The sequence below is a fragment of the Jaminaea rosea genome, assembly GCF_003144245.1.
Source record: "Jaminaea rosea strain MCA 5214 unplaced genomic scaffold BDZ90scaffold_4, whole genome shotgun sequence".
Taxonomy (NCBI): domain Eukaryota; kingdom Fungi; phylum Basidiomycota; class Exobasidiomycetes; order Microstromatales; genus Jaminaea; species Jaminaea rosea.
The window spans coordinates 1,059,499-1,075,716 of NW_020289978.1; the positions used below are offsets into that span (position 1 = coordinate 1,059,499).

Genomic DNA, 16,218 nt, shown 5'->3' on the forward strand with positions numbered 1-16,218 from the left:
GACGCCCGCTCAGCCTGCTCAAGGAGAGACGCCCGCTCAGCCCGCTCAACCGCCTGCTCAAGGAGAGACGCCCGCTCAGCCTGCTCAAGGAGAGACGCCCGCTCAACCGCCTGCTCAAGGAGAGACGCCCGCTCAGCCTGCTCAAGGAGAGACGCCCGCTCAGCCTGCTCAACCAGAAGAACCCACTCAGCCGAAAATGCCTGCAGCTCAGCCGGACATTCAGCCAGAGATGCCTGACCTTCTTAACCATCAGCCAGAGACGCCTGCTCAGGCGCAGTCAGAGGCCCCCCCTGCTCAACCAGAGACAGATGCACCGTCTAGTCAGCCAGGAAAGCCCGCTCAGTCGCAGCCAGAGGAGTCCGTTGAGCCAGAGACAGAGACTCCCGCTCAGCCGCAACCGGAGACAGAGACGCCTGCTGAGCAGCCGCAGCCAGAAGAGTCTGCCCAGACAGAGACAGAGACTCCTACTCAACCATTGACAGGAGAGCCCATCCAGTCAGAGACAGAGACGCCTGCACAGCCGCAACAGGAGACTCCCATTCAATCCCAGCCAAAGTCACCCACCCCTCAGCTAGAGACTCCGTCAACTCAATCAGAACTGCCAGCACAGCCGCAGCCAGAGACGCCGCCTGCTCAACCGGAGAGACCACCTACTCAACCAGAAGAGCCCACGCAAGCAGATTCTTCTGACATTCAGCCAGAGACGACTACTCAGCCGCAGCCAGAGGTTCCAGATCAGTCGCAATCTGAGACGCCTGCGCAGCAAGAGGCGCCGGCTCAGCCAGACGCTCCCGCTCAACCAGAAGACTCTGCCCAGCCAGAAATGCCTGCTGATCCGGAAGCGCCTGCTCAACCGCAGCCGCAGCCGCAGAGCCCAGCTCAGCCAGATACGCTGCCACCTCAACCAGACGAGCCAGCTGAGCCAGAGGCTCCAGCTCTGCCCGAGGCTCCAGCTCTGCCCGAGGCGTCTTCTGCTCAAGCGCAGCCCAAGACGCCTGCTGCTCAGCAAGAGATGCCTGCTCAGCCGCAGTCAGAGACGCCTCCAGCTCAAGTAGAGTCGCCTCCTGCTCAGACGCTGCCAAAGTCTCCCGCTCAGGCGGAGACGCCTGCTCAGCCAGAGACGCCTGTCCAGTCGCAACTGGACGTTCCGGCTCAGCCCGACACGCCTGACGCTCAACTGGAGACGCCACCGACTCAACCCAAAGAGCCCGCGCAGTCAGAGACGCCTGCAGCTCAGCCGCAGGCCGAAATACCTGCTCAGCCAGAGACGTCCGCTCAGTCAGAGACTCCCTCTCAGCCGCCGCCCGATACGCCTGCTCAATCGCAGTCGGAGACTCCAGCTCAGCAAGAGACGCCTGCTCAAGCGGAACCACAGAAGCCCGCTCAGCCGCAGACAGAGACTCCTGACGCTCAGCCTGAGCCTGATATGCCTACTGAGGCGGAGGTAGAGACGCCTGCACCTCAGCCTGAAAAGCCTGCTCAGGCAGGGGCGCCCGCTCAGCCAGAGTCAAAGACGCCTACTGAGACGCAATCAGAGCCAGTGACGTCATCTCCTCAGCCAGCGGCACCTGCTGAGCTAGAGCCGCAGATGCCCGCCGAGCCAGAGACGCCAGAGGCTCCTTCTCAGCCAAAGATACCTGACGCTCAGTCAGAGATTCCTGACGCTCAGTCAGAGACGTCTACTGAGCCGAAGACGCAGACACCTGCTCAGCCGCAGGCAGAGACGCCTGCACCTCAGCCGCAGCTCGGGTCGCCCACTCAGCCGGACACACAAACGCCAGCTCAGCCAGAGATGCAGACATCCGCACAATCAGAGACGCCTACTCAGCCAGCAACGTCTACTGAGCCGCAGCCGGAGACCGCACAATACAAAGCGCCCGCACAGCCGGAGATGCAAACGCCAGCTCAGCCTGAGACTCCCAATCAAGCAGCGACATCTGACGCTCAGCTAGAGACGTCTACTGAGCCACTGCCGGAGAAGACTACGGAGGCGCAGACAGCGACATCTGACGCTCAGCTAGAGACGTCCACTGAGCCGCTGCCGGAGAAGACTACGGAGGCGCAGACAGCGACATCTGACGCTCAGCTAGAGACGTCTACTGAGCCACTGCCGGAGACGTCTTCTGGGCCTGACGCAACGCCTGCTCAACCAATAACGACATCTACCCAGCCACAAGAGCCTGCGCAAGCTGAAGCGCCTCAGCCGAAGGATACCATCCAGCAGCCTGTCTCTCTTCAGCCCAACCAGCCCGTCCAGCCGAACGTCGCTGCACAACCAGACTCGACTGATGAAGAGACGGTTAAGTCCAATCCATCTCAGTCTACGCCTTCGACGGACGAACCCTCTCATGAGTCACTTGAGCCAGCTTCATCTTCTTCCTCCTCGACAGGCGGCGACACTACGTCAGGCGATCTAACTCAGTCTGGAACGCCAGCTATAACCCAGCCCAGTCAAGCAGGTGATCCCGAGACAGGCAGCGATGCTACGGCCGTCACTTCATCGGCAGATGGCGATGCCGCGCAAGCAGATGTTTCAGCTCAGCCTGACGTGCCGACCGAAAGCGCTGGCTCAAGTCTAGAAGGCGATCTCGCTCCTTCAGGTTCTTCAGCAGCAGAGACTTCTACCGAGAACGCAGCTGAAGCTCACGAGCAGGAAGGCGCCACGACTCAGTCCCAGGCAGCCGGGGAAAAGAAGGCAACTGAGGAGAAGCAGGTAGTTACTTTCGATGAGCAAAACTCTCAAGAAGACGAATAGGCAGTTGTCTGATCTTGACTGCGGGAGGTTGGGAATCTGGTCGAGGACGAGAATGCCCGAAGCACGGGACCCACCCAGCTCGCCTTCCACGGAAATGATGTCTCCACGCGCGCACTGATCGGAGGAGCCTCTTTTGTCACCGTTGCGTGGCCTTTCTCTGATACGTTTCCGTCATTGTTCTTTCTATCAGCTTGTTAAAGTTGATCCATCATCCATCTGGGATAGCCGTCACCTGTGTCTCTCTATTTGGTCACACTCATACAGAAGCAACGCGACTTGATGCTTAGATCTGAAATCTGTGTGAGCGAGCGGGCGACACAATGAGGGAGGTCAAGATTGGTCCTCTTTTGCCTTGCTGCTGACCTGCCCTTGTGCTGCAGTTGTTCAACGGCCAAGACTTCCATCGAGGAATCCCGCTCGAGCGGGATCGCCTCCTTACTGCCCCTGATCAGAGGACGCTAAAGAGAGCGGGGCAAGGTGGCGCAAAGCCCGATCTAAGGCAGGTAGACGCTCGACGCTCGGGCCCTCGGTTGCAAAGGGAATTGTGGGGCCTGGATCTCGCGGGAGCTCAGCCAGAGCGGGCTGAGCTGCTCTTTGCAACTTTTTGTACGGTTCATTCAACGCGGGACGTTCGTTGCACTCAGATGCGGGCCCGAGCGTCGCCTTGTCGCAACACCTTGAGTATTGATGAGGACGTGGGATGAGGACGAGAAAGGGTGGGTCTCGTGGGGGCGATACATAAGTGGAATGGCGGACGTCCTCTTCCTCGGGCATTGTTGTCTCGTCACCAGAATCATCTTCGAAGATGCGCTTCGCGACCCTCTTCACAGTCACCATCCTAGCCCTCTCCTCCGTGCAGGCTCTTCCCAGCCTTGAGCCACGCCATCAGCGAGGCAACGGTATCAGCTGCAAGCGTGCGACGCAATGCAAGTCGCAGTATTGCAATAACGGGAAGTGCGACACCAAGAAGCCTCTTGGCTACAAGTGCTCCGTCCATGATGGCTGTCAGAGCGGCTGCTGCAGTGAGTCACTGTAAGGTGCGGTATTGACGCGATCGAGGCTGACATCATTGCCCATCGCGCAGACAAGGGCAAGTGCGACCAAAAGGCCAAGAAGGCAAGCCACCCTCACCCAGCACCAAAGAAGACCAACCCGCAGTCGAAGCCTCATCCGAAGCCAAAGCCCAAGGCACCGCACCCCCACCCTCACCCGCACCCGTACCCCAGACCACAGCCGGATCGGCCTCATCCTCAGCCCCAGCCTCAGCCCCAGCCTCAGCCCCAGCCTCCTCAAAATCCTGAGCAGCCTCAGCCCAACCCTCCGACTGTACCAGGGCCCACGCCCGAGCAGCCGCAACCAGGGCCAGCACCCGATCAGCCGCAGCCACAGCCGCAGCCCGGTACCACTGTACCCACAATAGAGTACACCGGCGCCTTCTCGTTCTTGAAGGCAGACGGCCAACCAGGTGACCTTCTTGGCCTGTCGTTCGGCCAGAAGCGATCTGAACGCCCAGCCGATGTCACCATCGTGGGTCGGGAGGAGCTTTGGACGCTCAAAGCTGACGGCACTTTGATGTCGCCCGCGGGTCATCTGCTCTACGGCGACGGAACCGTGGTCAAGGCTTACCCAATCGCCGGCGCCAGGCCAGACAAGCTCAGTCTGTACACGTGTACGCTCGACAAGAGCTTGATGGCAAGCGCATACGTGCTTGACTGCAGTGTGCCAGACAAGGCGAACGGAGGACGCTCAAGCTCCTTTGTCATCTGCTCCGGCGCAGGCGAAGTCCAAGCGAGGGCTGAAGGCTGCAAGAGCGGTGTTGCCACGCGCTTCGATCATCTGATCCTCGACGGTCATCAAAGGGAGGCTTCTCCCAGTCCACAAGATCCAGTCGTGCACGATCAACCTACCACTCAACCGAGCGATCCGGTCACGCAGCCTCAACCAAACGATCCTGTCACACAGCCCAGCACCCCTGCTCAGCCGCAAGACCCCGCTCAGCCCAATCCTGTCACTCAGCCCAGCACCCCTGCTCAGCCGCAAGACCCCGCTCAGCCCAATGACCCTGGACAAACGACTGACCCTCCAGCCCAGCCTAACGATCCCGCCGCGCCCACGCCCAATCAGCCCATCAGTGGCGTCTTCTCGTACATCGCCACTTCGGGCATGTCTGCGCAATTCTTGGGCGACAAAGCGATTGCGCTACGAGACGACTTGCTATCGTCCGAAGTCAGCGTCAAGACTTCACCCCGCACCTGGACTATGACGTCGGAGGGTTCTCTCGTGTCGAACTTCGGAGCAGTACTCAGCGGCGATGGCGTCCGCGTTCGGACTGTTCTCGAGGGTGCTACTGTCGAAAACTACCGCCCATACAAGTGCACAGTAGACGACAGCACCACGGAAGATACTACGGTACTCAACTGCGAGGTCAAGAGTCCCAGCGGGATGTTCACGTGGAACAGTTTCGTGGTCTGCGAGGACGGTCGTGTAGAAGGCAGCAGCATGCCATGCGACGGCGAGGTTAAGGCCTACTTCACCCACTTTACCCTAGGAGCGCAGATGACGACGAGCCCGCAGCCAGATACGACCATTCCCGGGACAACACAGCCCGGCACCTCCCAGCCGGAGACGCCCGCTCAGCCTGAAACGCCTGTTCAGCCAGGAACGCCCGCTCAGCCGCAACCGGAGACACCCACTCAGCCTGAAGTTCCTGCTCAGCCACAGACGCCAGCACAACCGGAGACGCCCGCCCAATCATACATTCCTGGCTTTATCCATTACAGCGGCGTCTTCTCTTACCTTAACTCGGAGGGCAAACCAGGCGACTATTTGGGCGATACCGTCATCCACCGCCGCGATCTCGCTGCTCGTGCTGCTGGAGCCGACGTCACGGTTCGGCGGCAAGCACAGACGTGGACGGTGGACCAGAATGGTTATTTGACGTCGTCCTCGGGTGGTCGACTGTTTGGCGACGGCGAGCGAATCAAGACGTACAGTGCAAACGCACCTACCAGCTTTTCTCCATACGAGTGCTTCGCCGATACCGCAAGCTCGACCGAGGACACTACGGTGCTCAATTGCGAGGCACAACTGAAGTCAGGGCAGCGCAAGGCCAACTCATTCGTCATCTGTACAGACGGACGTGTGGAAGGCAGCGACTCGGCCTGCCTCGATGGAGATGCCACCCATCCCTCGTTCACCCAGTTCATCTTGGGCGGCGAGAGGAGTACGCCAGTCGACGAAGCGAAGAAAGACGAGGAGACGAAAGAGGAAGCCGAGGAGAAGGCGAAAGCTGCCGAGGAGGAGGCCAAGAAGCAGGCGGAAGCTGAGGAGGCCAAGAAGCAGGCGGAAGCTGAGGAGGCCAAGAAGCAGGCGGAAGCTGAGGAGGCCAAGAAGCAAGCCGACGAAGAGGCCGAGAAGCAGGCTGAGGCTGAGGCCGCGGCTGCGGAGGTCAAGAAGGCGACAGAGGCTGAGGAGGCCAAGAAGCAAGCCGAGGCTGAGGCTGCGGAGGCCAAGAAGCAAGCCGAAGAAGAGGAGGCCAAGCAGGCGGATATTGAGCAGGCCAAGCAGGCTGCAGAAGCTGAGCGGGCCAAGAAGCAAGCCGAGGAAGAGGCTGAGGAAGCGAAGAAGGCGGCAGATATCGAGGAGGCCAAGAAGAAGGCAGAGGAGGACAAGCCCAAGAAGCCACTGTCGTCTGGCATCTTGTCGTGGCCGGGCTCATCCAGGTTCCTCTTCGAGGAGACCAGTCCCCGCGGCCCCGAGTCCGCCGGCATACCCTTCTACGAGCGCGCGCTCCGGACAGACGGTCGAAGCGGGGAGGTCTGGGCTATCAATGATTCTGGCAACCTCATCTCTCCAACCGGCAAGCTACTGATCACGGACGGCAGGTTCGTCGGCACGCTCGATGGAGATCGCCTCGCAACGGCGAGCGGACGGTCAGCGTACGTCTGCTCACGAGACGAGAGTTCTACCCCTCAGCAAGCTGTCCTCAATTGCGAGGCTCAGGTGACGACGGGTATTGAGAACGAATTTGCAACCTGCTTCTCACCGTTCGTGCAGACACCCTCTTCGCCCTGCACGTGGCGCAGAATGATCTTCTCGCAACTCAGTCTTACTGCTGTGGAAGATTAAGTCAGCCTTTACCTGCGAGGTGTACTATCCGCTCCTTCACTCTGTCTCTTCGCCTCCTCTCTCGGAATACCATACCATTGTCACCGGCTAAAGAAGAGCGTGGTTGCCCTGCGCCAAGATCTATCTCGAGCCGCCGCCATCATGACCCGCGCGCCCGTCTGACCCTGCAGCATCTCGACTCCCTCGCTTGTGACGCTCCCCCACGCGCTTTTATCTCGAGTGGAGCTTATCTGGCCCCCCCCACCCACTCCCCCACTCCTTTCGTGGAGCTTGTCTCTTCGACTCTTTCCTTCCTTTCTTTCCCTCCATTCACACCCAGCATGACCAAGATCGAAATCAACGCACCCAACGGCACCAAGCTTAGCCTTCCTGATGGCCTCTTCATCGGCGGAGAGTGGAAGACGCCCAGAGGCGGCGAGCAGAGCCGTATCCCCGTCGTGTACCCCGCGACAGGCGAGAAGATCTGCGACGTCGCTGTCGGGTCGAGCGCAGATGTCGACGATGCCGTGCAAGCTGCTGAGGCTGCCTTGGCAAAGGACTGGGGACTAAAGAGTACGCCTGCTAAGCGTGGCGAATTGATGAGCAAGGTGAGTAGCGATACGCCTCGACAAAGCATATAGCCTGCTCTTGCTGAGCCCTACCCTCCCTCTCGCTCGCACGCCGGCGCAGTGGGCCGACCTCATCGAAAAGAATGCTAAGGAACTCTCGATACTCGAAGCTATCGATAATGGCAAGCCGCGCTGGATGGCCGAGCAGATCGACCTAGCAGACTCTGTTGCATGCTTGCGCTTCTATGCCGGCCTGGCTGACAAGGTCGAGGGCAAGACGATGGAGCTCGATGTGACTACCAAGTTTGCTCACACGCGCGTTGAGCCTATTGGCGTGTGTGGGGCGATCATTCCGTGGAACTACCCGGTTCAGGTGAGCCGCGCTAGAGACGAGGATGAGCACGCCGTATGCTGACCACCTCGACCGCCCTCACAGATGGCATGCTGGAAGCTGGGCCCTGCTCTCGCGGCAGGCAACTGCCTTATCCTCAAGCCCGCCGAGCAGACTCCTCTCTCTGCCCTGCGCTTGGCCGAGCTGGCTCAAGAGGCCGGCTACCCCGCTGGGGCTCTGCAAGTCATCAATGGCCTGGGCAGCGAGGTCGGCGCGGCGATTGCGAGCCACAAGCGTATTCGCAAAGTCGCCTTCACTGGGTCTACGGTGACTGGGCGCAAGATTATGGCTATGGCTGCGTCGAGCAACCTCAAGAAGGTGCGCACGACGAGCGGGCGTGATCGAAATGTATTATGCTGACATCTCTGCGTGCCAGGTCACGCTCGAGCTCGGGGGCAAGTCCCCCGTCCTCGTCTTCGACGACGTCGACGTCGAATTTGCCGTACCCTGGGTGGCCATGGCCATCCTCTTCAACATGGGCCAAGACTGCTGCGCAGGCTCGCGCCTCTACATCCAGCGCGGCGTTCACGATGCCTTCGTGGCTAAGCTTACTGAAGCATTCAAGGCTGTCAAGATCGGCGATCCCTTCGACGACACTACGTCGCACGGCGCGCAGGTGAGCGAAGAGCAATACCGCAAGATCCTCGCCTACATCGCCCACGGCAAGGACGAGGGAGCTACGCTCGTCTGCGGAGGCGCCGACTCCAGCTCCATCCAGGGAGTGCCCAAGAGCGGCTACTGGGTGGAACCCACGATCTTCACGCACGCGCGCAAAGGTATGCGAATCGTAGACGAGGAAATTTTCGGTCCCGTGCTCGCTGTGATCCCATTTGATACAGAGGAGGAGGCCATCGCTATGGCAAATGACAGCGAATATGGATTAGGCGCTGGCGTCTTCTCCGAGAATGGGGCTCGCTGCCTGCGCGTGTCGAGCGCAATTCAGGCAGGTACGGTCTTTATCAACAACTATGCCCTGCTTTCGAACGCCGTACCTTTTGGCGGGTACAAGCAGAGCGGGCATGGGAGGGAGCTGGGCGTTGATGCTGTCAAGGAGTGGACGGAGGTCAAGGCCGTGCATTGGAATATTGGAGAGAAGCTCGAGTGGCCGCTGAGAGCGGCGTGATGGCACGGCGCCGTGCGCTCCAACAAAGTTATCTAGCATGCAGTGCTCTTGACATGAATGACACGAGTCTAATCATCGCCTGATCGCCGCTGTGAGATGTCGCCGCTGTTAGGACCTTGCTATACGCTGCTTCCAGGCAACTCGTGGCGGAAAAGCGTGAGCAAGGCCTAGCAGGAGGAGCGCAGACAGGCGCACGTAACCCCCTTTCAGCAAAGTACGGACAGCGAGCAAGCAATCATCGAACGGAATGAGATGTGCCGTTCATCCGCCGAGACGTGGCTCGATTCAAGCGAGGGAGGTTCACGCCTCGCCGTGTTGCTGTTCTTGGTAGGTTGAGAGCAGAATTGCGCTCCGCCAAGCTCAAGCTTTCATAGAGTTCACTGTCTCGTAGCTTTTCTCGGAGACAGGCAGACCCCGCGCGCGAGTGGCCACGATGATCACGAGGACCCACGAGACGACCGCGACAATGGATCACGACTGAGAATCCTTGGTCGCACGCACACAGCGATGCAGGCACGCACGTCGATCTCAATGAAAGCCGCGCATTCATGCGTGCCTGTCTGTCACGAAGTGACGCCTCCCGTATTTGTGGCTGCTGGCTCTAGTAGCGTTGCTTGTTGGCGCCCTCAGCCGCCGTGCCTTGACTCTCGCCGCCGGCCCGCGTGCTGCACGCGTAGATGCTCGTCGCACACTCGCTTGCCAAGCTCCTCCGCCCAGCTCGCCCCTGTGCTGAGCCGCCCGCCTCTCCTTTTCGGTCGAAGCCTTCTATGCTGCTTGCTGCACACTAAGCGGATGGGCAAGTGACGCTCGCGGCGGATTAGCGACGACAGACGGCAAGAGACAAACAGGACGGACGCGGAAAAATAGCAGCCAATCTGCCAACCCCCGAGGTCAGCTAGCGCCCACCTCGCTCACTCACCACGCACCGCCTGCTTCCAAGACGGGAACGCAGGCAATGCAACTGAAGCTCAGGCTCACTTAGCCGCCGCCGCCGCTTGCCGTCGTCGATGACCCTGGCCTTGTCTTGTCTATCGGGGAGCAAATGGCCGCCAAGGGCAGACGGCTCAATGGGACTGACGCTCTGCCTCCTCCCGGTGCTCCTCGCTCAGCTCCGTCCGTTGACCAACGCTAGTCGGTGTCACTCGATCAAGCCTCAGCTTCCCTCTCTCTCTCTCTCTCGCTCGCTCGCTCCTCATTCTCTACGCTGGTTCGTTTCTCCTCCCGCTCGTTCCTCTCGTTCCTCATCAACACACCATTAACGTCGTGCCGGCCCAGCGGAGATCCTCGTCCTCCCGTCGTCGTCGCCGTTCACGCCTACTAGTCTTGTCCGCGAACCTGAGCTGGCTCTGCGTTCGTCGGACGTTGTTGTCACCACCATCACCACTCGCTGCAGTCTCGGACACAAACACATCTCGGGGGTCTTCTTGTATCCAGACTCGATACGCTCCCGCCCAGTTTCATGCGCTCAAGGTCTCGAGCGTAAGGGTATCAATCTGCTTCCCCTGTCTCCATCTCCTCCTCCTCCTCTTTTCCTCGCTACCAACTCGCCCTCCTATCATCGGGGTTAACGCTTGGCAATCAAACTCCTCTATCCGCCCCTCACCAACACCACCGCCTCCTCTCTACCTCGCCCCTGTCTACCACGCCAAGCGACCTCATTGGATAGAGACATCCTCATCCTCGATCCTCCCCACTCTCCCTCATCACCTCACAACCGCATCTCGTCATGGCTAGCTGTTCATACTCGCGCGCGTCGTCATCACGGCGGCGCAGCAAGTCAAAGCGCCCCTCGAAGCTGGCCCTCTTCTGCGCATCCCTCGCAGCACTCGCCGGCGCAGCAGAGTCGCAATTCACAGCCACCGTCTCCAAGGATGCCGCCAGCGTCTCGACGCTTTCCAACGTCCTCTCACCGTCGTTCATCGGCATGGGGTTCGAGCCGTCAAATCTCGCAGCATTCGTCGGGGCTAGGCAGACCAATCAGCTCACCATGCAGCTCCTCAACAATTTGGCCAACTATACAGGTCAGCCCCCTCATTTGCGAGTCGGGGGCAATACGGGCGACACGGCTGTGTACGACCCGAATCACAAGTCGCCCTACTTTGATCCGAATCCTGGCATGACGGGAGTCACAGACGCCCTCATCTTCGGGCCTGCCTACTTTCAGCAGATTGTGAGTGCGCGTGCGTGATGTATGCGCGGATATGATCATCGCTGACTTTCTTGCCCTGGTACTCGCGCCCCCCGCAGAACTCGTTCCCCAAGGGTACGCCCATCACATTCTCTGTCCCCATGGCATACAATGGCTCAGACGCCGTGCAGCAATCCGTCGAGATCGCCCAAGCCGCCATGGACGCCTTTACCAACGTCAAGCTGTACAACCTCGAAGTAGGCAATGAGCCCGACCTCTACATCACCAACAACTTCCGGCCTTCTTCGTGGACCGCCTACGATGCTGGCAACGAGTGGATCGCCCACGTCAAGGCCATCTGGGAGAATGTCCTCAAGCCAAAGGGCATCTCTCAGGCCTTCTTCGAGGCTGCCTGCACGGCCACGACTGCAGCCAACCCTAGCTACCGAATTGACAACCTCGTCAAGACGGGCGTAGCGACAGACAATGGCGTGTGGCTGAGCGGGTGGAACCAGCACGACTACTACTACTACGTCAACGTCTCGAGCTACCAGCTCACCTTGGAGCGCCTCATGGACATCCAGTCGACGGCTGGTCAGTTCAAGGAGTGGAGGCAGCAGATTGCTCAGGCCAGAGTCACGGGCAAACCCTACTACCTGCGAGAGATGGGCGCGGTGGGGCCTGCGGGTATCAAGGGCATCACCGACACCTTTGGCGGTGCTCTTTGGACGCTAAACTTTTTCCTCTATGCTGCGTCCATCGGCGTCGACTCGATTCAGCTGCACGCGCTGCAGGACTCGTACACATCGCCGTGGCAGCCAATCCCGGACGCAGACGGCAATGGTCCCTTCATCCGACCATCGTACTACGCCTTTGCTGCGATGGCACAGATCAATGGCGCAGGATGCCAGACGCAGGTCGGCTCCATCGATCTGAGCAACGCTCCTTCGGGCTACGATCGCAACGTCGCAGCATACGGCGTCTACAATGCGGGGAACATCCAGTCCATTGTCATTATGAACAACAAACCGGCATACTCCGGCAGCGGTATCCCCACGCAGCAGGTCACCTTGACCATGCCCGACCTCGCTGGCAAGACCTTCTACCTCTCCACGCTCACGGCGGCCGGGGCGGAGGTGACTTCGAACGTCACCTGGAACGGCATCAGCTACGAACAATCTGGGAGCGGCCAGCCATCGGTAGTCAGCCGCGCAAAGCAGTCCATTCAAGTTGGAGCAGACGGCACCTTGACGATCCCCGTCCGCGACACTTCAGCCGTCGTAGCCAACCTCGACGAAGTGCTGGGCACGACGAACAACGTCGTTGACACAAAGGCGTGCACCAAGCAGGCCAACACGGTCCCTTCCAAGTCGAAGCCCAGCGGCTTCAAGTCCACGTCTGGCTTCGCTAAATTCATGGCCCTCCCCAAGGCGGCCATCATCGGCATCGCAGCTGGGGGGGGAGTCTTCATCCTCGCCCTACTCGGCCTCAGCATCTTCTGCTGCGTGCGCTGCTGCAAACGAAGACGCCAGCGCAAGTCTCTGTCAGAGAAGATGGACAACGCCTATGGAAGTGGGTTGGTGCGCCGTCCAGCCGGCGGTTCCATCTCCGCAGGTCCAAAGACGACGCTGGGTGGATACTACAAGTCTGTCGGGCCTGACGGAAGCGAGACGCCCGACGATGTCAGCCTGCTGCCCATGCGTGGCAAGGACAAGGGCTTCGGTGACTCATCGACTGCGCTGAACAGTGGGGCTAATACGCCTTATGGTGCGCGTCCCTACTACAACAACAGCAATGCCAGCTTGGCAGGCACGCCGCTCCTCAACGCGCAGTCGCCTCGCTGGCCGGACTCGCCCTCGATGGGCTCCTTCAACCAGCATCTGGCCGCGAGCCCTGGAGACTACGCGTATAGCCCCTCGCCCCAGCAATGGGGCGGAGCAGCAGCAGCGACGGCAGGGATGACAGCAATGATGCCGCACGGTAGCTCTCGTCTGAGCAACGATGCCTCGCGTCAGCCGCGCTCGCGTACGACAAGCAACAATGCGCAGGGGCAGGCGCACGCGACTGCGCAGTACTCGATGCCGCCAAATGGTCAAGGGCGGGCACGTCGAAACAGCTGGCAAGACGGGGGCAGGCCGCACGGCGGATCGTCGTCAAGGAGTAATTCGCGCGACCCGCCTCGTGCGCCCAAGGCTGCTTCTAGCCAAGGACACGGCTACCGTACACCATCGCAGGACACGAGGAACGCGCCGCCCGTGCCCGTCGTACCGCAGAACTACCGTAATAGCGCGGGAAGCTCGACGTCCGGGCACCAAGAGCAGCAGCAGCCGAGATCACCGCAGCGTCTTCCGCCTCAACAGCAGCAGCAACAGCAGCAACAGCATTACCAGCATTACCGCGAGCAGCAGCAGCAATATCAGAGGTCACCGCAGCGCCAACCGCAGCCGCACCAGCAAGGCCGCGCAGTAGCCCCTGAGCAGCAGTCGAGTCGCTCTGATGCTGACTTAGATCGGCAAGTGACGGCCGCTACGAGCTCGCAGCACCATCGTCAGCAGCCCACCGCTTCGGCTTCTGCCACGTCGACGCGCGAGCTGCAGAGACAGGCGGCAGCGCAGCGTCAACCAGCGGCGCGCGAGTCGAATCAGTACTCGATGCCCAGCTCGCTCGCTTACCTGAATGAGGGTGCGCAAAGCACCGTCGGCGGCGGTGGCGGCGGCGCGTACCACGGCGGGCACCGGCAGCAGCAGCAGCAGCAGCAGCAGTACCAGCAGCAGTACCAGCAACAATACCAACAGCAGCAGCAGCAATACGACCCGCTCGGCTTCCAGTACGAGTACAGCGACAACCGTTTCGATGGCGGCAACTACAGCAGGCAATATCGCTAGAAGATAACTGAGGACAAAGCAGGCCGGTCCCGCACCTACTCTACACATTTTGCCAAATACGCAAGAACACTCACTCAGTCTCAATCCTGTGCCCTCTCCTAACTCGCCCTCTCGGACAGTATCTCCACCCTCGAGCAGCAGCCCCATATCATCTCCGTCACTATCCAATCGCCGGCTCTCGTCTCGTCTCTACTGTAGTAAACTCTCTTCTCTTTCTCCTCCCTTGCTCTAGGACACCGCCACCACTTGTTCTCATCTCGTCTAGTCTCGCCGTCTCCTCGTTCCTATACCTCTCGCACGCTGCATCTGGATAGCGCACGCACCACAATCTGGGCTTGCATTGGATCGGTACGCCTACGCCCTCTTTCTTTTTGTCCACTGTCTTTGTGCCTGGAATTCGAATACATGAGAAGACGACGTGCGTGGATCCGGGTGACGATTTGTTTGTCTTTCGATGATGTAAAGTACAGGAGTGATGCTATCGACGAGATGCTCTTTGCTTTTGTTTCTTTAGGGTCCCCTTCAATGTCGCACCCCATTGAAGATGGCCACGGCGGTCGCCAGCACACGTCCGTACTCTACGGCGCCGCCGCCATTAATCCCTGCTCCCATTCCCACTCCACCGCCCTCGACAGTCTGCCAGGCCTCCCTCAAATCGTCGCTCGTGATCGCCCTCCGCCTCTTCCATCCGACGGTAACCTTCTGCCTCTCCAGCTTAACCGCCTGCGCCAACCTCCTCTCCGCCGCCACAAGAAGTGGCCACAAATCGCGATGACGCAGAAAGACATCTGCGAATGCGTCCCACATCTGGATGGCCGCACTCCCCCCGACCGGCCACGCATTCGTACCCGCGCCCGCGCCCGCGCCAGCATTGCCACTGGGGTTGAACTCGGGCTGACGTTGACACTGCTGCATAACCAGCGCAACCACGTCGCACAGAATGGCCATTTCCTGCACATCTCGATTCCTGAGGCGGTGCTTGTGTGCATTCTGCTGCAAGCGTCGGATCGCCGCGCGATACTCTCCAAGGTCAGCGCCGAGCTGGAGCTGGAAGGGTTGGTGTCGCTGTTGCTGTTGCTGCGGAGGGGCGAGAGCGTTGGGCTGTGAGTGTGAGGGGGCAGAGTGTTGCCTCATGTGACCCTTTGCCCTTAGACTCGGGGAGGTGTGGGCTGAAGAGGAGGATTGGGACTGCGGAGTGCGTGGGAAGGGAGGGGAGCCAGCATGGCTTGGACTGGAGGCCGAGCCTGAGCCGTCACCGGGGCTCTCTCCACTGCTAGACTCATCGACGCTCCCGTTGTTGCCCCTCAGGTCATTCTCGCCAGCCAGGATCCCGCGAACACGCCTCCCCAGCGCGTGAGGGTGGCGCGTCTCGTGAAAGGCGGTGCGGAGGGCTTCCACGACGGATGAGACTGCGATGCGTTGCTCGCGAACTCTGCCTTGGTATGCGATGACTTTGGGCGGGGAGCGGATCGCCTTGCTCGCCGGAGCACGAGAGGCGCCCGAGGTGGAGGGCGTAGGGGGCATCGGGTCGTAGGAAGCGAAGAAGCCACTTTGTGGGGCGATGTGCGGTTCGCTTGTCATGGTGCCGGCGTTGGCATTGAGCGGCGCAGACGACGGGCCGGGTGCGGCGCTCATTTGCGACCATGCTGGAAGCAACAGGGAGGAGGGCTGCGAGTGGTCGACCATGACTGGCGCCGCCGTGGGCGCTGGCGCGGGCGCAGGTGCAGCTACGCTTGTGGCAGGCATAGAGGAGGTCGTTGCGATCAATTCTGCCAGTTGAGCCCGAGCCTGAGAACGCGCTTGCCCGTCTCCCTGCCAATTCCAAGGAAATGCTTGCGTATCCGTAGGTAGCGCAAATGCGTCAGGCGAGAGCAAGGGCATTGAGTGAGAGAGGGTGAGGCCGTACGCCGGCGTCGTTGGCAGCGACTGCGCCACGGGTTGGTCCCAAGGGAAGGATTGCGGTGAGAGGCCGGGGAAAGAGGTCGATTGCGATTCTGGTGGAAGGGGCGATGTGAGGCATCCAAGAGAGATGGCGTCGCGTCGCGAGCGTATGGGCGCCATCGTTGGCGGCGCCGACACTGGTACCATGTACTGGTTGAGCTCGCTGAGGTCGAAGCTCAGTGGTGGCGGTGTATTGCTGTCCATCGCGGCATGGGCCTCACGTCATGCGATGGGCGCTGATGGTGAGCGAGAGAGAGAGAGAGTAGGTCAGGAAGGTGGGCGAGGTCGCGGGGGGATTGCGCGGGGATAGACTCGACCA

At 60.3% G+C, this 16,218-nt stretch overlaps 4 protein-coding genes across 4 annotated transcripts; 3 read left to right on the plus strand and 1 right to left on the minus strand.

Moving 5' to 3' along the window:
* The first annotated feature begins 3,367 nt into the window (after positions 1-3,367).
* Positions 3,368-6,976, plus strand: BDZ90DRAFT_279014 (hypothetical protein). Its single transcript, XM_025509140.1, has 2 exons — positions 3,368-3,777; positions 3,840-6,976. The coding sequence occupies exons 1-2, from the start codon at positions 3,561-3,563 to the stop codon at positions 6,881-6,883; spliced, it is 3,261 nt and encodes a 1,086-aa protein (XP_025363284.1). The 5' UTR covers positions 3,368-3,560; the 3' UTR covers positions 6,884-6,976.
* Positions 6,977-7,203: 227 nt separating this feature from the next.
* BDZ90DRAFT_251347 (aldehyde dehydrogenase) lies at positions 7,204-8,961 on the plus strand (the record flags this gene model as incomplete). The annotated part of the gene is made up of 4 exons (XM_025507729.1): positions 7,204-7,470; positions 7,553-7,804; positions 7,868-8,140; positions 8,199-8,961. The coding sequence occupies 4 exons, from the start codon at positions 7,204-7,206 to the stop codon at positions 8,943-8,945; spliced, it is 1,539 nt and encodes a 512-aa protein (XP_025363285.1). The 3' UTR covers positions 8,946-8,961.
* Positions 8,962-10,438: 1,477 nt separating this feature from the next.
* Positions 10,439-14,219, plus strand: BDZ90DRAFT_154823 (hypothetical protein). The gene is made up of 2 exons (XM_025503566.1): positions 10,439-11,115; positions 11,193-14,219. Exons 1-2 carry the CDS (start codon positions 10,672-10,674, stop codon positions 13,956-13,958), a joined length of 3,210 nt encoding a protein of 1,069 aa, XP_025363286.1. The 5' UTR covers positions 10,439-10,671; the 3' UTR covers positions 13,959-14,219.
* Positions 14,220-14,480: 261 nt separating this feature from the next.
* On the minus strand, positions 14,481-16,103 carry BDZ90DRAFT_259703 (hypothetical protein; the record flags this gene model as incomplete). The annotated part of the gene is made up of 1 exon (XM_025508186.1): positions 14,481-16,103. One exon carries the CDS (start codon positions 16,101-16,103, stop codon positions 14,481-14,483), a length of 1,623 nt encoding a protein of 540 aa, XP_025363287.1.
* Positions 16,104-16,218: the final 115 nt, after the last annotated feature.

Excerpts from the sequence above, each read along its gene's own strand:
- BDZ90DRAFT_279014 (XM_025509140.1), top strand. The coding sequence starts at position 3,561 with ATGCGCTTCGCGACCCTCTTCACAGTCACCATCCTAGCCCTCTCCTCC. Across the intron at positions 3,778-3,839 it reads CTGTCAGAGCGGCTGCTGCA|ACAAGGGCAAGTGCGACCAA; the intron begins GTGAGTCACTGT and ends CCCATCGCGCAG.
- BDZ90DRAFT_154823 (XM_025503566.1), top strand. The coding sequence starts at position 10,672 with ATGGCTAGCTGTTCATACTCGCGCGCGTCGTCATCACGGCGGCGCAGC. Across the intron at positions 11,116-11,192 it reads CTGCCTACTTTCAGCAGATT|AACTCGTTCCCCAAGGGTAC; the intron begins GTGAGTGCGCGT and ends CGCCCCCCGCAG.